The 21,068-nt window shown below is 36.4% G+C and overlaps 1 protein-coding gene across 2 annotated transcripts; it reads right to left on the bottom strand.

The window, feature by feature from the left end:
• Window positions 1-3,755: 3,755 nt before the first annotated feature.
• LOC124167110 (elongation of very long chain fatty acids protein AAEL008004-like) lies at window positions 3,756-20,895 on the bottom strand. 2 transcript variants are annotated; one of them, XM_046544912.1, is made up of 8 exons: window positions 20,753-20,895; window positions 19,637-19,708; window positions 16,516-16,706; window positions 11,674-11,754; window positions 9,517-9,573; window positions 9,097-9,202; window positions 7,971-8,107; window positions 3,756-4,694 (listed from the first exon to the last, which is right to left on the bottom strand). In XM_046544912.1, the coding sequence occupies exons 2-8, from the start codon at window positions 19,695-19,697 to the stop codon at window positions 4,515-4,517; spliced, it is 813 nt and encodes a 270-aa protein (XP_046400868.1). In that variant the 5' UTR covers window positions 19,698-19,708; window positions 20,753-20,895; the 3' UTR covers window positions 3,756-4,514. The 2 variants fall into 2 exon arrangements, with proteins under 2 accessions (XP_046400868.1, XP_046400873.1); XM_046544917.1 differs by having other exon boundaries at window positions 19,637-19,703.
• Window positions 20,896-21,068: the final 173 nt, after the last annotated feature.

The raw sequence follows: 21,068 nt of genomic DNA, 5'->3' as shown, positions 1-21,068 counted from the left end.
TGAATGCTTATTTTGTGCATTTTAAAGTGGCTAAAACTGGCTCTATACCAAGGCTATGCATTCACGCACCATTACCATCTATTTTTGTTGCACAATAAATTTTAATGGGCATTCGTCAACTCATGAGGTATTTCGAATTAGTACGCCCTTTGGCTAGGTTTTACGATTCTGGATACCTACATGATTAATTTCCTTTATTGCATGATTATCATTCAAGAGGATCTGACTTATTTTTTTATAGAATGGTAACGATTTAATATTGATGTTTACTGTACGTTTTACTACAAGTATCGAGTTATTATAAACATAACACCACATTTGTGATAATTACTGTCCAAAGGTCAGCATGCTTAGACGCAGTATTCTGCTTTTAATTTTTACTGCTACGACTACATTCCTGGGATTGATCTTCATTTTATCTTTGCAGCAATATTTTATTAATGCGGCAAAATTATCTCCTCAATATCAATTTGATACATCTCTGAAGTAAATATCTTGGCAAAGTCACTTTATTCAAGTCTGCATGTGATTTTGATTTTATTGAAAAAAAGATTTTTAAAATCCATTTCACACTCAATTTTTTTCCATTCTCCATTTCAATATTATTGTTGGAGTTTCGATTTTGGCCCCAAATTTTGTTTCCTGCGCCGTCACCTTGAGCGCTCTGGTATATATTTTCTAATAATATACCCATTAATATTATTTTCATATTCTCTGATATGTGTACGCCATTTGGTTGTTCGATTTGCGACCCACATAGGTCATTGACTACCGATGGAATTGCCATAGACTTACATTTCCTCCGAGGATAGGACAACAACAGGAGGGACACAATTTGGAGAGGAGGCGGTTGATGGAAGGCGAGGAGGATCCGCGCGCGCCGAGTCGTATATTCGACTGGATACAGGGAGTACAGTTATGCGTGCGGGTGGGGTGAGTGTGGGGAGGAGACGGAAAGAGAAAGGCTGGAAACGCAGCGGCGCTGAGCGATGCGGAGGGAATTGAGTCGATGGGGAATGGGGAGCGGGAATGAGGTTAGTGGCGGGCCGGGTGACCGATAACCACGGAGACGAAATAGAAACGACGATCGAATGGATGAGCTGAGGATGCGATTCGACTTTGAAGAAGGAGAATTAATAGCAATCAAAAGTCTAAAAAAGTTGACGAATCATAAGGGCCGTTTTACACGGGGCACGGAATTGCGCAGGTTAGAGCTTCATTAATTTCTAAAATGGCGTGGAATTGCGCGAATACATGGGCGGAATTAGAACAGGGGCAATTTTGCCGTCTCGCATGCACGCATTCTCCCATGTGTTCTAGCAATTCACCGCTTTACACGACGCAATTTTGATTGCGCCTTCGCACGTACGTCAAATTACGCAATTCCGTGTTCCGTGTAAAACGGCTTTAATAGCCTGCATTATGTTCATTAATGTTCTCACTGAATATTCACTAAAGGAATAAATGAAAGTCACTACTATAATTCAAATGCACAGAGAAAAAAGGTTTCTATACTCCACCTGCACCAAAATTTCGATGTCTGACTTATTCATCAATATTGGTGGTAATTCTCATTCTATATGCTTTAAAATAATAGTAAGGGATTCTAGCTTGGCATCATATCATTAAGCATATGTAAAGAATGTAAACAAATATAAAGTCAGCGATAACACCCTATGCAAATTAACGTGAAAATTAATTGGGAAATTGCGCAGGTGCGCATAAAAAATGTATAATATTGAGTGATAGGCTTGCACTAAAGTCTTATACTTGGGGGTACAAGATTTACAAAGATTTTGAACCCGGCCCAACTATTTAAATCCTCATTGCGTGATGGCTCAGGGATGGGAACTGGCCGCAGACCCTGAACCTGTGGTTTTCACACACTTTTCTTTACGTGGTATGAGCTCTACTTTACCCAAACCAACCTTCGGCTACTAAGTAAGTCATGTGTGAGTGACAGAGGATACAGCATCGTATCCTGCCTCTGTCAATTTTTTAATACATCAAATTTATAAATATATATTTTAAATTACCACTAATGTAGTTACGCAACAAAAAACAAACCAGTTCAAATCCTGTGTAGAAAATTAAATAGTAACATAATCATTGACAAAACTGCAGATCCCTTTGAAAACGGAAAAATAATTCCGAACGTCTACCTATAAAGATAATTTTTTGCCTGTGGATCACGATTTTAATAGTCATTTCGTCATAATGTCATCAAATGCCTTTTATAGGACAAGGTGAAGCACGTGTTCCCAATATCATAATTTGGATATATTACGGAGAATATTTGAAGCCTGAAAACACGGCATCACACATGCTGAATACATGGACTTAGGGCGACGATATAAGCAAAAGAATCGCTATGAAAACCATTGCCTCACCATCGAAAAAAATCAAATGATTTCTAAGCTCATAAAATTACGGGTCACAGATAATGACGTGTGCTTTTTTTATTTAATCGGCTGTTCTTAGCTACGTCGTCGTCAGAGTTATCTCCAATATCTGCAATCTTACGAAATCTATGGCCATTCATCCATGGCTAATACGAAAATTATAGCTGGAATATAGGATAATACTTCTCCCTACTAAAACTAAAGAAAATCCAATCCGTGAAAATGTAATTTCATTGGGTATTTTTCAATATACTATCCTATTTTCCTCGTTTTTTAAAATATTAGGTATTGACATGTTTTTATACCCGTGTCTCTTATCACTGATTATAACGCAAAAAAGCAATAAATATAAATTTAATATTTTTAATCACGTACCTTGTGGAAATTAAACCATCTATACCCCGCGCACCCTCGCGGAATTCATAGCAGGGAGCAGTTAGGATTCCGATTAAGCAGCCTTCAACTGGCATGGTGCCCCGGAGAATACTGGGATGCAAATGGCAGTGTCTCGGAGTGAGTTGCCGAAAGTATTTGTGGAGTCAAATGGGAGTTTAAGCGCGACTTCCATCGCGAACAGAGCCTCCTACCCTCATCCCTTCGATCTCTCTTCGTAAACACTCAGTCATCCCCCCCCCCCCCACACTCCACTTTTTCGCCACCCTCATCCTCAAAATTTGAGAAATCGATTGTTTCTGGCATTTGATTTTGGTGTCTCATTCGATACGCACGCATAAGACAAGAACAACATAGAAGCTATATAGTTGTTAAGTTATAGTTTAGATGTTATTGTATTAATCATGAAACAATAAAAGGAGACTAAAGAGCAATTCTTACTTAACTATGGAAAATGATATTAAACACTGTTTTTATCACACTAATGATCACTCGAGGCTCAATAGTACCTTACAAAATATCCTACATTTCTTACCAATGGATATTTAAAGACATTTTTCTCCATAACCGATTATGGGATTTACCACGAAAGGACAAAATATTTGTCATCAATGAGAATTCATTTTCTGGCTCCACCTATGAATAATGTTTTAAGTTAGACATGCGCTTAATATTCCGTGAATGGGAATAATTCCGTGCTTTGAGCAATGAAAAGGTATTTCACTATAGGAAGTTATCAAGGATATTAAATTTTAACCCAGTCATTTTTTAGTTGACTATCATAAGGCCTATGTACCTTAAACAAATTAAGGATGAATTTATGCATTTGAAAACGTAAAAAATTGTTTCCTTAGGTAATATGATTTACCATCGCATAAATATCCTATTCAAATTCTTAATATTGATAAAAATACATGATATATTGGTCACTACATACCAAGTACATAGGCCGTTGGATAGACTTTTTATTGCAGAAATAATATCTAAGAGGTGAACAAAGCTTGAACAATAATCATATACTTTGGTATATACTGATTTATATCGTTCTAAAAGGACTTCGTGTTCAATTGTCGCCTTTTGCCTTTTAAGTGCAAAATACTAGATCGGATATCCGGAGTGAAGGACAACGAATCTAACCTACTACGTTGTAGCAAATCTTCGACAGTATCGGTATGGTAAATTTTCGATGGGTATCTTACTGTGTAAATGTCTCATGAATATATGAAATTTGAATAGAAAACACACCGTTTTCTTTTCCAATTACAAAAATGGTGTCTCTTCAGGAAAAATCTGCAGAGTAACTTTTTTTCAGTGGTAATGCATTGGATATAATATAAATTGTGAGAAAACAAGAAACGAAAACACTTTTCTCTGTCCAACTACGATAAGAATTCAGTTATCAGTTCACAATACGATAGTCCACGGTAAAATATCCTATTATCACTCGAAGGTGAAGGATTTCCTTGAAAAAACCGCCGTCATAATTCAGGTAGATTGTGATATAGTGGGGACAGAACGAGACGAAAACACCAACTTGCGAAGAAGGAAAATGAAAGTAAAAAATAAACTAACTTCGGCCCTCACTTTCGGATATAAGCCACGCAAAAGTCAACCAGGAAAGACATGTCTCATAGCGCCGGTGAATCAGTGGAGGCAAAGCACTCTCTCGCGAAACAAAAAAAAACAACAAACACACACACACACGAAATGAAAGCGCTCTCACTTCTGCTTCTTCGCTTCCTGGCTCTTCTTCGTCCAGTAACACTTCCTGTAGAAGTCCCAGAAGAGCATCAGCATGAACACGTTCTGGGGCACGAAGATGGCGACCGTGAACTTGGGATAGGAGCATTCCCGGAAGAGGATCTGGATGGAGTGCAGTGAGATGAGCGCGAACTGAACCTGAAAAAGGGAAGAAAGGGAAAGAAGATTGCTGGAGAGTGAGAGGGAAAGTGGTAGGCCGGGTTATCCGGTTTATCGAGTTCCCTTTCCCGCTGGGAATGCCGTTTTTCCGGACATTTCGCAACTGATTGATGAGTGAACATCCATTCAGGTTTAAAGAAAGTGTAAATCGTCTTTCGAGTTCATTTTGCGTCACACTTTGGTTACTTTCGCGTTTAACTTACGTATTCCGGTGGGGATTTTGACCTGAACGTCATATTTGTTAAATATTTACCTATATTTTCCATAATGGGCTCGATCAATATTTTTTAAAGTTACTTCTGGAGGTAATAATGACGACGAAAAGACGGCCTTAACCATTTTGCAGTAAAGTTTATAACATCACGTACTACTGACGAGCAAGTCACCACTTCACAAAAACCTCAATTCCTCGCATAGATTGCGCCTGGTTCATGTGGTTTACACTCGTATGAGCGATTCTATCACACAGTGAGCGATTCATTCTGAAAAACATCGGAACTATAATGAAGTCACCTGCTCATTAAGAGTGGTTAGTATAAGAGGATAATAGTTAAGTTAGGCAATAAGTGAAAGAAAAGACGATATCCCGCTATTCTTTAAATGCGATTTTATTATCCCTTGTTGCTGAGTTAACTTAGAAGCCAAATCATTTCATCCGGTTGATCAAAAGGATTTAGGCTAATTGGACCAATAAGAAGAATATTGAGGTTATTCATTCATAATTTAATCACTTTATCCGTAGTAGTTTAAAATAATATTAGCTTTTGCAAAGTGAGGCTTATGTGTAGGTACAGGAAGCTCAGTAATGCTTATCTTTCGAAGCGTTATTATGTTATTACAACAACACTAAATTCCATCCCAAATATTTTCATCTCTGAAGGTTGGGAATGTTGTTTTCCGATGCGCAAGACACGCAAAATTCCATCTGTGTCAACGGAAAGTGGACTTCGTTTCTCGAGCTCGATTCTTGTCGCACATTCGTTTGATTTCCTTTCCCTCAAATGCAAGATATCCTCAGTAATCCTGAACTTGAACATTTACTCTCGATTTCTCTAACTAGGTGAAATACGTTACTCTTAGGTGTTCCATTTACAGTTGCATAGTTCCTGGCTAGCACTTCATTGTTCAGGGTGATAAAGAGAGATGTAGTTCAACATGAGAAATAAAAGTACCTAAGCACCATATGAACTAAAATATAGGGAAACTTATATTTTTACTTGTCAAATTTAACTATTATAAACGTATAAAGCTACCAAAGCTCTCCCCGAAATATGCCATGCCTTTATTAGACAGGTTAACCTATACGCTCCACAGGTGCAAAGAGGAATTTGATCTAACTTGCCTTTAATCGGACTAACAGGTCAAAAAATATTATTAATTCACCACTACAACGAAATAAGTCATTATTCAATACAAAATATTTACAACCAGGTGTAGGGTCTTTTATGTTCGCGTTTTGAGGAATTTTTAGAATTTCTAAATATTTTCTTGATGGAAGAATCATCTCCTAGAGGAACTTCTGGTGATATAATTGATGTAGACTATTTCCATTTTCTGATAGTTATTTTTTGCATTCAAACGACGCCTAACTTTTTTTTAAATAACTGGATTATCTTCGATGACAACAACTTAACCTATGATCATACATTATTTTTATAGCACATATATTTCTAATTAGCTGAGAATCGTATTCGCATTTAGTCCGAAATCTTATATTTTATCTATCATTCTACCACCAAAACCCCAAAAAGCTCAAGGCAACTTACATTGAAAGAGAGAAATAATCACCATCATTGGTCAACAATCCTAACGTTGGATATACGCAGCTCTCCAATCAATTCTCCTATCAGCTAATCTTTTAACACCTTTATATTTCTTCTCTTCCACATCCTTCTTTACCTGTTCCATATATTTCATTTTTCCTTTCTTCCTTTTCCGTTCTTTCCATCTACTTGTCCCTCGACGATTGTCTTCATCAGGTCATTATGTCTCAAGATGTGGCCTATGAGGTTGTCCTTGACAAGGTTTTCATTAGGCTTTTCTTCTCTCCTACTCTTCTTAGGACTTCCTCGTTACCAACTCGTTCGATCCATTTGATCCTCATCATTCATCTGTAGCACCACAGTTCGAAAGCCTCTATCCTTGATTTCTCCGCGGCTGTCATTATACAATGTCCATGCCTCACTTTCGTAGAGAAGCTTACTCCAAATGTAAGTTCTGATAAACCGTTTCCTTACTTTTATGTTTAAATTTCCCGCAAATTTTTCTTTTGGTGGAATGCTCTCTTCGCCTGGGTTATTCTGCTGATAATTTCTTTCTTGCTTCTCCCAGCGCCAGTTATCCTGCTTCCCAAATAACAAAATTCATTCACCTCCTCCAGTTTTTGTTTCCCTATTTTATTTTTAGTCTTGACTTCTTCTCTTCCGCTGCATTTCAATGTCTTGCTTTTCTTTGTGCTTTTTTCAGCTACTAACTATTCTTTGGCCTACCCAGAAACCAAATGACTTTCATATCCTTCTCCGATTCTGCTATGACATCTATGTCATCGGCAAATCTTATCATGCTAATTTTTTCTCCGTCTACATTCACGCAGCGCTAAATTATACGCTCAGAAATTATACACATGTAAATATTTTTTACCACGTGTTTACTTCCACTTCTTGACTTTGAAAAAGAATATCGCACATATCTATTTTTAGAACCATATCATGTGAGTGCAAAATACATTTAAAAATAAATTCCAATCATAAAGTTGCAGCACAGCTGAAAAAGATATAGCTCAGCTGATATCTTCAGATAAGTGGCCCTTATAATAATTTGCTTTAAGTGAAGGTGGAAATAATTGTCTTGGCTGTACGAGAGAGCATTTTAAGTTTTCGTTTTCTACTAGAAATGTTCGTATTTCTCGTGAAAGATTTCATAAGCGTGAATAAAAAAAACCAACTTCAGAATGTGAAGTGATACCGAGAGGTTAAATAAAATCGAGGCAACAGATAATGCTTTCGATATAAATACCTTTCTAGAGATTAATCAAAGTGTTATAAAAGAATATGTAAAAAATGACTATGTAACTAATTGTAAGTAAAGAAGAAATATTTCAATGGCAGTTATTGAGTACATAATTTGAGTAATTTTATTAAACCGACATAAATTAGTTTTTTTCTCACACCTACTTACCGAAATATGCAGTTGATGCGAAAAATTAACTATTTTAAATATTCGATTGAATTCTGTAGAAAGTAGATTATTACTTACCATCTGCATTTGAGTAATGTATTTTTTCCACCATATATTTCCCTTCTGTTCTGGCCAAATATTGGTCATAAGGTAATACGAATACATTACTATATGTATGAACGTATTAAGGAGTCCAGTAAATGTGCCGTGTCCACCTGAAAGTATGGAATGATAACAATAGAGAAGCAATACATTTAGACTAGTACTAATTCATCTCAGCATTGAAATTGCTGGCAAAATGGCACAATCGCATGAAGAACTCCGGAAAGTGCATTCAGTACTGAAGACCGAAATTTACACGATATGAAAGTTTAAGAAAGATTGTAACGACGTGATATCATCATTCATATCCACGGTATTGGGGCAAATGTTTTATAGCTTACCTTAGTGAAAAATATAATACAAATCAGTTAAAAATAAGCATTTGAAGACATGATAGGAAAGGCTATCGAAAATTGCCAAATACATTTTAAAATATTCATTGAAAAATGTCACACATTTTTAATTATGATTAGTAGAATCATTAAATTTTTTTAAATCCAAATAAATTAGCACTGAAAGGACAGAGAAATTTAATTTGAAAATTTGTTATTATTCATCTCATGAGTCAATAAATGAATGAATTTAAATTATCCACTTTGAACTTAGAGGAAATTGTCAATGAAATAATATTGACCAGCGATTTTAATAGTTTTTCTCATTTCCTTTTTTTTATATTGTACGGCTACTCTGAGGGATGAGTGTTAAATATTTTAACATTAGAGTTGTTCAGTTATTGTATTAGTAATATGCAAAAGTACGTTTTTATGAATCAACAACCGTCCCTAATCATTCAACGTTAACTCAGTCCCTTGCCCATTTTTATCTCATGAAATCATTTTTAGTGGTATGATTGTCCAAGTGATAATTTTTGATAATGATAATTACTAAACATTAATTTCATGTATTTTTTACAAAGATTTTCGATTAATTTCGTTTTTGTAGCAATAATAATTAATGTATAACTCCTGAGAATTCATGCAAATTGAAGCCTTAAATGCCTACCTAAATAGGTTAGAAGCTTCAGGTAGCCATGAAGATTAGAAATTTATTTAATCATTTTGATGAATCTTCAGCTTATAGATACATTTCAATAATCACAAACCTGCCAAGTACTTAGTGCCTCCCCACGCCAGTGCAACCATTCCAGTGTGGTGATAAACGTGCAGAAATGAAACCTGGTTGAACTTTTTCCTTAAAATGAAGAAGACCTGTTTTGGATACAATCAATTTTGAGAACATTTTAGAAGAAATCATTATTAGACCTAATGAATTCAAATGCAAATGATAGTTTCAATCTAAAAAAATTATGCTCGTTGACCCCATGGTAAACCCAAGTAGGTAAAAATAAAACTATGACGCATCTATATTTACTTCCGCCTTCCACAATTATTACCTTTAGATGAAATAAGTTTCAGATTCAAAACTAGTAGCTCTCCTGTGACTTAATTGAGGGTTTTAAATCATTGATATAGAGATATATGACAATGTACAGGCAATTAAAAATAAATATTAAGAAACTTACCGTATCTAGAAGCTCCATTATCTTCAAAAGAAAATAGTAGTAGCATCCTCGAGCTATCTGTAACGAACGGGTATTTAAGTAGAACAAAGTAGAAAAAGTTGATACACTTATGAAAATTAAAACGAGTAATTTTCTTATGGCTCATTTTTGAATACACGAGGAAATAAGAAGTAATGAATGCTCTGGAAGAAGGTGCACAGATTATTTCCCAATGTTCAGCAGAGTAATACCATACAAATACAGAAACACATGGATATATATAGCCTGAGACGTTATCAACTGGAATATTTAGCATAATTGGTGTGGTATAAATGAGGTGGCTTATCATTTTTCTCACGAGCCAATAAATTGAAAATTGAAAGAATTGAAAATTATCAACTTTAAACTAAGAGGAAATTTATAACTGATAACTTCAGGCTTGACTTTGTGAAACCTCTCCATATTGTAAATAAAGGAATAAAACTTTGTAAGATTCACCATTATATTAATATGGGTTTCGTAACGTAGTGATATCTTCAGGTGACTTATCTTACATGCATCTTATATTGATACATAGGTATTGAATACGACAGTAAGGACTGCAAGAACACTTGTCCTTACTATAAGGACACTTGTCCTTACTGTCGTATTCAATATGTATGTGTAAATATAAGATGCATGTAAGATTAGTCACCTGAAGATATAACTACGTTACGAAACCCGGGTCGTGCCCATATTAATATAATAGTGAACCTTATAAAGCATTATTCCTTTATTTCCACTTAGAGGAAATTGATAATGAAATAATAAAAACAAGCAATTTTCACGGTATGCTCATTTTCCGTTTTTTTTTTCAAAAATATTCTATAACTACTTCGGATGATGAATGCCTAATTTTTAAACGCCAGAGTTGTTCAATTATTATTATATTACTATACTTGTAGCAGGCGATCGACAGCCGAGGTCATTTTCGCAGTGAGAGAAGGTTAGGGGGGAGGGAGGGAAGAGTGGAGAGAATCCAGGGGTCGGCATCAGCCTGCTCTTGACCCAGCTTAACTTTCCATTCGACGCGACGCCCAGAGCTCTGTGCTTGAATAACTCTCTACGAAGCACCAAGTAGGTATCTGGCAGTCTCTCTCTGCCACCGTCGTGGGATTATGACCTGGGCCCACTGATTTGAGATCCAGCACTCTAGCAACCGCACTAACCCTAATTATAACGCGAATGATGGTTTAATATAAAAATTTAGACTCATTGATCCCTTTCTAATCCCATGAAGGTATCAGCAAAATTATTACGAGAGTATATTTACTTCGTCTCTCCACAATTATTTTCTTTTGGTGCAATAAATTTCAGAGCCAAAACTAGTAGCACTCTTGGGAATTAATTGAGAGGTATAAATCATCGATATGGAGAAGCTTGACTGACGTAAGCTCAATTTTAAACACAACTAAAGGATAAGTGGGCTTTTAGAAAAAAACGAGCGGTGTATTATGAAATTCGAACATTTGAATTGGCAGTGTTGATCCTTTCTTTACATTTCTGGCGTTTTAGAAAATCTATAGTAATATTTAGCTTAAAAGGAGAGAAGAGTTAAGATAACGGGAATGTCATTCCTAGGACCGAAAAATGTCAAATAATATCAGAGTGAGGCAAATTCCGCAAATACTTCATCAGGAGCTCAATTCACATGTTTAACACATAATCTTATATATTTTATCTCCTCAAAGTAGATTTCAAGAACTCGATCCGATTAGTTACTCAACATATGGCATTCAGGTATCATCAATGCATTACCCCAGTTATCTTTCTCATGTGCAAAAGAAATTATTTATTATTAATTTACTTCCATATTACTAAGGTTTAGCCTTCTCAATTTTAGTTGTAATCACCGCTTGAAACATGTTATTGAAATCAAGTAAAAAAATGACACAATGGAAATTATACTTTTTACTCCTGAATTCTGGTGAGCTACATATTGTAAGCATTTTTACAACATATGAGCGAGGCTTTATAGAAAAATAATGGATATGTAAATTTCATGGTTCAAATTGGAAATCTCGTTAAAATTTAAGCATGACAAATCCTATAAAAGTTTATAAAAGCTGTTTTCGCTGGGGAAAATTTTGCAAATTAATGTAAAACTTCCACTCCAATAACCATTTTAAACATTCATACCCTCAATGCATCCGGACTATCCGAGTAATCCACTGGTTGGCACGTGTAGTTATAATTCCAAAGCCAAGCTGCATCCAAACACTGCAATAAAAAAAGACCTCTGATAAATATATAAATACAATGTTAGTGTTTGAGACTTCCAACGATTGCATAAATTTTGTGCCAAAGAATCTTGACCTTAAGAACACTTGATGCTCTAGCAATGCCGTTAACCTCGTACATGACATAAAAAGCTATAGGTATGCAAAGATGCGCTCTTTTGTCATTTTGTATGTTAATTTTTTGTATACCATTCGTCACTCATGAAGTCCCATTCACCCACAGATAAGGATACCAACCATCAATTGTCTTTGATATACACTCGTCATCTTGGAATTCCTGTGTTTTCCTAAGGGTTGCGAGAATGAGAATAAATTGGTTATATTCACTTTAAAAGCTTCTTTCCTTTCCAGGATTAGGGTTGAGTTGTATGGACTTCTTTTGCAAAGCTTCATATTGTCAAAGTATTTTACCGATTAAGGTAGGTTTCCATGGAGTATTAAAAAAGAATTGTGGGAGCCTTCCCATCCATCGAGCACTTCCTTCTTCAGTTCACAATAAGGCCTTCTAACTTTCATTCTATCTAAAAATCCTATTCTTTTCCTTCCTCTCCCTCGTTTACCTAAACTTCTTCCCGATAACACTAAGAGAACACATTCTTCCCTCTATGGAGTACAGCCTTGCCTCAAACCTCGGCCAACGCTTGCCCACCAAGATTTTCCGTCAGCTACCCTCTCTTGTGTAGTCTGGGCCATACACAGATTACGAATCAGTAGCCTAATCCTCCATTCTACACCTATTTTCTTGAAAATATCCATAAACTTTGTCTAGTTCACTCTATCAAATTCTTTTTCAAAACCCACGAAGCAGGCATACATGTTCTGGTCATAATCTAGGTTCCTCTCCACGGGGGACCTCATTATTGATTTATTGCATTACGAGTTGACTTCCCTTTTTTAAAACCAAACTGATCTTCGCCCAAATACTCGTTTGCCCTCGCCTCCTTTCGTCTGTTTAATATTCTCAGTACCACTTTCGCAGGGTGCGACATTAAGCTATTAGTCCTATAATCTCCACATTCCATAGTTTTCTTCTTTTTCGGTAGCGGAATTAGAACCGTCTTCACGAAATCCTCCGGCCAACACCCCTTATAGATCCGGCGTACTAACTCGAAAAACATTTTCTTACTATCCCTCCCTTGATTCTTTAGGAGCTCACACAGGATATTGTCCACGCCCACTGCTTTCCTAGCCTTCATATCACGAAGGACTCCCTCAATTTCCGAATCTAATGTCCCTAGCCCTCTCCTGCCGCCCGATAGCGACTTAACTTTGGCGTATAATGCGCATTCTGAAGCTTTTCCATTTCCTCACACTGTCTTTTCCACCAAGCCTCCCTTGCCCTCTTAGTTTCACGCCGTAATCGATGATTTATTTGCCTAAACATTCCTTTGCCCTGTTCTGTGTCCACGCTCTTCCACTTTCTTCTCTCTTCCAATTCCTTTATCATTCCCTCCGTTATCCAAGGCTCCTTCATCCATCTACTGTCAACGTAGCCAATTGTATTCTCTACCGCTTTGACTATTCCAGTTGTAATATTACCCCATCTTTCCTCAACAGTCTGTGTATTTTCAATCTCCCCGATGCTATTTTCCTCAAGTTCCTGATATTCCCTCCTCACATTCCCTCTCAGAGCTTCTACATTCCATTTGCTCGCCTTCCTAAATTTAATAAGTCTTTTGAATCTTACGTTGTATTTCATCATTACTAGGTTGTGATCTGAATCCGCATCCGCTGCAGGGAAGTTACGTGAGTTTTTCTCACTATTCCTAAACCTCTGTCTTACCATTATGTAGTCTATCTAATATCTTCCATATCCGCTGGACTTTTCCATGTGCACCTTCGTCCTTAATAATGTTTAAACCAAGTGTTAGTGATAAACAACTTGTTTCTCCTACAAAATTTTGCTCCTTTCACTCCCCTGTCGTTCCGGATTTCTAATCCAAAGTCTCCTACTACGTTTCCATCCCTCCCTTCCCCGACTGAAGCGTTTCAGTGCCATATCACTACCAGAATTTTCTGACACGGGGTTTCTCCAATTATTTCCTCGAGCTGTTCATACACCTCATCTTCTTTTACTTCCCTATATGCTAGTGGGCATTTAAACTTGAACCACCACAAGGTGGGTCGTGCCTCAATTTCTATCACAAGGATTCTCTCGCTTACCTGATCAAACCTACCACACGCTTACCCATCTTCCCGTTTTATACTAAAGCTGACCCACACCTGCTTTCCTCCCCACCACTATATATAACCCTATACCCATCACTCCAATGGTCCCCACCATCATTCCACCTCACTTCGCATAATCCTAAGATGTCTATCCTCACTTAATTCATTTTCCTTTTGATATTTTCTAACTTCCTCACCCTCATCAATGTGTTCCACGACCCTACATTTATTGCCGGCTTCTACTTCTCAATATTCTTGGTCTTCGTTTTTCATTGTTGCTGCTACTGATGGTGATGATTAGTCTCTGCAAGGATTTCGTATGCTGACAACCAAGAGGACCTTGCCGGCCTCGCTGCCGTGAACGACACTCGCCCGTTTGCGAACGGGTCCCGTTCGATGAGTTTCCGAGGCTCATTTGGTTGTACTCCATGTTTTCAGGGTTGAGATATAATTAGGGTCAGGATTTCCTACTTCCATTCCAACAGTGTTTTTTATGTGACACCATCACGTGGACTACCTTTCGTCTGGCTTCTAACCTTCGGCCTATCTAATCTCATCCAAAATCTCCTATTTCGTTTCCACCCCTCCCTTCCCCGACTGAAGCGTTTCAGTGCCATACCACTACCAGATTTTTCTGACGCGGGGTTTCTCTAATTATTTCCTCGAGCTGTTCATACACCTCATCTACTTTTTCTTCCCTATTTGCTAGTGGCACTACCGGTAATAATTGGGAATTAATCCCGCCATTGCAGCTCTAGGGGTCATGGGAACGCGCAAGCCTTTCCACCGCGACTATGTTGTAGCACAAGGGAAAGGAAAGCTTCATTGACTTTACAATATTGTAACACACCGGGATCTATCGAAGTGTGACATATTTTTAAGGCGACAAAGAAACTGAGAAATATTATTAGTTTCAAACTCACTCTATAAAACAACAGTTTTCATGAGTCTTCCGACTCATCCGAAACTATTTATAGTTTTTATAACAGAGGGAATTGTTGGAATCCAAATTATTTTTGACTACCACATTTATAATTTGCTATAAATAGAGCAACACATTCACCCAGCAAAAGGCTAACATGAAGTATGCTTAGTGTGAGAAATTCTGCATTATAAATGTTGTACACTGTCGCACTTTGAACAGTGAAATATAATTGCGGAATCGAAAAAATAAAATGATTTGGTGAAAACCTTTATTGATAAAATGTATTCAATGAGGCCCAATTTCTTACCCCTAAGCTATGTTTGCAAGATATAAGAGAGACTAAAACAAATTCAATCATGACATATGCGCGTTTTAACCTCCAAAAAACTAACCAGCAATGACACATGGCTCGTTTTAAATAAAAATTAACAAAAGCAGGATTTCTATCACTTTAAAAATATTAAATTTTCATGCAAGCAAAACATATGATATACAGAGTTAAAACGAGAATTTTTTCACTTCTATCATTTATAACGACATTAAAACGATTATGTTAGATAATTTCTCATGTTTAAAAAACATATAATCATATCTTACTTAACCATAGGGGCATGAGTAAAATTAAAAATAACAGGGGAGGGGGAACGCCGAGCGGGAAAAAATTGTATAATTTAAAAATTCATTTATGAATTCCCACTGAATTTTATTTTTGGAACCGTAAGGTATAAAATGGATAAATAAAATGTATTCATTTATTTATTTTCTAACATAAAATTATGGGCCAATTCTGAGAGGGGTTATATGAGAATAATTAAATAACAATTTTTAAACATTTAAGTATCAAAATTAGAGGAAAGGATATTAAATGAATTTTTACACATTATGTGCCTTGCGCAAAGTCTTTAATTTAAAATAAGTCAAAAATCATGGATCTAAGATACTTTTGTGGTGCATTATAGGGAATTATATGATTACAGCACCTTTTTTCAAAAATAGGAAAAAAATAAAATCCGCATCGAATGCACCATTGTTTCTCAAAACGGTCGCGGAGTATAATGCCCCGAGATAATGTAGAGTTGAGTAGATGTAGACACTGACAGGAATTTTCATCGAAGTCTGAGGCACATTGCGACAAAATATTGATGAATTAAGGTGGTATGACCCAAAGGAATATGTAATAGCTTTTGACAGATAATTATCTGCAATACCAATTAACTTACTTTTTTGGAGGAGCCAAGAAGCCTCAAAAGCATTGTCATAACTAAATAATGCGAAGTGAAAAAATTATTTTCGACCTAGCGGAAGTAAGTCAAGGGTAGAAGTATTCAAACTTCAATTCCCCCTCGAAATGTGACCGATATTTTTGCTCTAATGATGAAGATAAAAGTCATGCCGATTTAGTTACGTAAATCGTTCAAAGTCCTACATTTTTGTACATGATGGAATGATCCAAAGACTTGCAATAAGTGAAAAATGAATCATTCAGTAGAATCTTTTGAATGAATTCCAAATAAACTGGATTTTAGCAAATGTTTTATACAGTATTTCTTTAAATGGCTGCCTATTCTGGTTCAAGGATGGCATGATTCCTTTACAGCTCCTCCAAAAAGACGCTTTTAATCCGCGCACTCCACTTGCCCAACTTACCTCGTAAAATAACCAAGCGTTTACCACAACCTGGAATGCGTTGTAGACGACAAGGATATTTCTCAGATCCATCGCAGGTCTATTAGCCATCAAAGAGGGACCAAGCCGCCGAACGAAATACAAGTAGGCTGCCAAAATGCAGAGACCAGGAAAAGGAGAGCCCACAAGTGGCCAAGAGCTGGTTCGCGGATCTACGGAAGACAATTATAAACATCGTTAGTGTATCCACTCTCTCAACGTTCATTTCAACTAGAATTTTTGTTTTGATAGGTGAGGGTAGAGCTCACCCCAGACTGATACATTCATTGTTAGGAATGTCACTCAGAGAAGAGTGCACATACCCAGTTCCATCCCTGTGTCACCCTACTTTTAGAGAATTTTAGGCGGGATTTTTAACAAATGTGTCACCCACGATTTGAACCCAGAGTCCTTCGGTGAGATGACGCTCAAACTAAAAAGCGAACAGGCTCCAAGCTGTGTTAATTTTCGCACCAAGAAAAATCAATGAGATGCATGAGTATTAGAACATCCGTCTTCGAAAGGCTTTCTTTTATTTACTGTAGTATCAGGACCAAATATGATATGTATTTCTGTATTTCCTATAATTACTTTGAAAAGCAAAATGGAATTGGTGATGCGCTCTGGTCGTTTTCCGACTAATCATTTCCAATCAGAAAAGAGCCAACAAATTAATCTCATAGACGAGTAAAAGGGCTCTACATGAATTCAAGATTCCTTCTCGAGGTATCTTATAATTACAGGTAATCACACATAATTCTTGGACACATTAATGCTAGATTCAAGATTGAGACAAAAGTACATAAAAACTAACGTTAATTTCAACCAATAACATTTACCTTGTAAAAACTTGTACTAATTTCAGCTACTTTTATTCAGGTAATGTGAACAACAATGCACTCATGTAAAAACTCTTCTCGGGATACCGCGCGGGTAATATAATATGCCGACGTTTCGGGTACCGAGTAGCCGTGAGAATGGGTAGCGAGTCGGTACCCGAAACGTCGGCGCTGTCATATAATCTTACCCGCGCGGTATCCCGAGAAGAGTTTTTACTTGTTGTTCGCCGGGAAAGTGTAAAATCTTACATAACAATGCACTCAACTTAATGTGTCTTTTTCAAAGCGGCCAATCACTATGGAACTGGATTTATTTATGATGCATATAAGCATGGCTAAGATGAATTTTATGACACATAAATCCCCATTTTGCAAATAAATCTATTATTTTTTAATTTGTAGCGCCATACAAATTTCTTTTGCTGCATAGCATTCTTTGAACGCTTGAAATTATAATACCACTCTGGGCTGTATTAGGTATTGCTAAAAGAATAAACATCATAAGCGTAGGCGCAATGAAGAAAGTATCAAAATATCATTTTCACAATATATCTTCATTTCCTTGGCCCTAAGCTCCAATTGGAAGAAAAAGAAGAAAAATTTCGTGTATTTTCTATCCTCTTGAGAGTTGGATTGTGATCGCTCAATGCTTTAAGAAGAATTCCAGTCACTACGAGTCCCTTGAAACCGAAGAAAATTTACAGAATTTGTATTATTTATACTGTCATTAATGCTCTTTACTTATTTTTTTTCATATACAAGCAAGCAATCGAAGGTCAGCGCACTGCAGTGGTGCCAAGTGAAGAACAAGGTTGTCATGCCGTTAATGTACCCCAGTAAGACTGCCAAACAACGATGAACAGTCAGTTGGTAGGCATGTTACCAGTATGAATAACAACTTGATGATGCGCCGTCCACAAAAGAGAAGGAATAAAAACTTGAAAATACTGCGTCAATAAAATCAAAACACAATTTATATGATAAATATATCATTTTAATCACACGTAATACCTATAAGTTTAGAACTTTTGTCAAACATATACTGCCACAACATCATAACAAATTTCCTTTATTGAATTTTAAAAATAAAAATGGCCTAACTAATAATCTTCCATAAACTCTTAACCATATAAGGAACTTAAAAAGAAAATACGGAACTGTAATAAGCTCTTAGGGAAATAAATTCCGCACGCATGTGATGCCCATTAAAACTCATAATGGCACCAAAATCAATAAATAAACCGAGTTTTCCTGAATAGTAGCTAACAATTTATTTACTTCGTTTGATTCCACGTACCCCTCAGCTTAAAAAAGTTTTTATTTCTCAGTATTTACTTTAAAAATCGTCTACTCAAGTCCCAAAGGATTCAGGTAGTGAGTTTGTACATTTCCTTATTCATGCGAAAAACCGATCCTCCGTGTAAAACATATGATGAAGTGAGTGTTCAAAGAAATATTAGGCTTACCAACTCGGACCAAAAACAGACCATGATAAATGTTACATAATTTAACGAATACTTTTCATTAACGTGTAGTAAAAATGATTCCAAGTATACTCTACCGAGTTTCTAAAGACCTTAACACCAGGATCTGTTTTACCTAACTAATTAATTTATATCTTCATGTTTTATCTCTATGCATTGCTTTTTTATTGTGCGCCAAGCAAGCTTGTTGAGCCTTAAAGTGGTTTCCCTATCTCGATGCTCTCCTTCTTGTATATCGCCTTGGTTTTTGCCCCTCTATTTTGCTAATGACTTCCTTTTTTCCCATTCCTACACGTATAACATTAGTATAAGCCAATAAAATTAGGTTTCCAAAATGCATTACCCTTCTGTAGTAGGCTCCTAATGACTCATAGAAACATGCAAAGCTTATTCCATATGTCATTAACTTTTTTAACTGTTTGCACTTTCTTCCCCCAATCCCCAACGCCGACTCTAATAAAATGCCTCAAAAGAAAACTAGTAGGTCAAATTCTCGAATTTATGAGAAAATGCACGATCTATTCTCTTATCTGATCAAGCAAATTTTTCCGATGATCCTTCTCGAAAATAAATCCCGATTTTAAACCACTGAGTGCATTTTCCAGCCCTATTTTAGCAAAAAAAACGTAAAATTACTCCAGATAAATAGAACACAGTATTGAAGCGCCTGAAAATTACGTTTTAACGAGAAAAAGTGGTATAGTTTTCACCTTAGCAGATATATTCTCAGGGAAGAAAAAGGAGATATTATTATTTTGTCAAAAACTTTTATCCTCTTACCGCTTAGATCGTCCATGAGGTACTGGTATCCATTCACCATAGCTCTTGTCAGGTTGGCCATTTTAAACTATGCTGGTGAAAAGAAAAATCGATATCAGTCAACATCAACAAAAAATGGTACTTTTTTCATTCAGTGCGATGTATGTACTGAAGATCAGTGGAAGAGATGCTTCTTTCATATTCTCACTCAAGAGAAATATTATCGTGATTAGTGACGCAATATCATGTAGCTCTTTGTTCACCACCTCAATTAATAAAAACCTCCTATGTTTATGGGTGCTTCACGAGGAAAACTCCGGATTTCCAAAGATTTTTATTCCAGAGGTGATGATTTCGCTTTTTTATTTATTCTTAATTTTTGCGTACGGCAAGATTTTTCCGGTTTGATTTTCTGCCGTTAAACCTTTTCTCTCTCCAAAGCCTGGAGCAGGAGGTAGTTTTCGATCTAAGCTTTGCTCGATTGAGGAAAATTAAAAAAGGACTCTAAATTAAAATATTATTAGAACTATTTATTTAATAGCAAATACCATATTTTTCATCCACTGCCCACTTGACAGTGCAAACGCCTAGGACTTTATTATAGTGTTATATATAAATATCCCGCCTCCCCTTGATGTATTTTCTGACCAGGCTTCTAATAACTGCCGAATGTGAAGAAATGCGAGCCAAGATAAAACAACAATCAAACAAAATGGAATTATTCAAGACATCGATTGTTAGTTTGAAAAACGATCGCGTATAAATTGTATGAGAAATTCATTGTAGAACAATTATTTTACATTTGATAAATTTATAAATGCATACCTACACTTTACGCCATGGTAGTATAATTGGACGTATAAGAATTACATAATGATTCTTCATAACTTTGGCACAGCTGCAATTTGACTAAGACTATAGAATGAAGCAATATGAACTAAATTACAAAGGTGTCGCAAGAACATAGCAACACTAAAATTAAACATCGTTGTGTGGAAAAATACTACTTTCTTAACGAATTGAGCATGCAATGATGACACTATATTTCTTCATAAAAATAAAGACTGAAAAAATTTCAGCGGCAAGTACTAATTACTTAAATTAATATGGCACAAAAGAGGAATTCGTTCAACAAACCTTCAGGTACGTCTCGATGGCAGGTGGAAAAATAAACGTGCGAAGAGCAAATATCGGTAGTACCACAAAGAGGATGGACGGTTGTATCACAGCACGGAATCCTATACGGTTCTGATGAGCCCTGCGACACGGAAACAACTGAAAACCGCCCCCCGCTCCTCTTCCGCTAAATACGACTGCTCTCATTAATAAACCATTGGGTTCCGGGGAGGAAACAAAAGCTGTCCCCATTGTAATAACTGTATGAACCACCCCTTCATGTTCCCTCCATGGCAAAAATGATAATGAATCGCCAACATGTCCTCTCCTCTGCCAA

Source organism: Ischnura elegans, chromosome 1, assembly GCF_921293095.1.
Source record: "Ischnura elegans chromosome 1, ioIscEleg1.1, whole genome shotgun sequence".
Lineage (NCBI taxonomy): Eukaryota > Metazoa > Arthropoda > Insecta > Odonata > Coenagrionidae > Ischnura > Ischnura elegans.
Note: the sequence above shows the minus strand (reverse complement) of the source record. Positions and strands in the feature narration are given on the sequence as shown.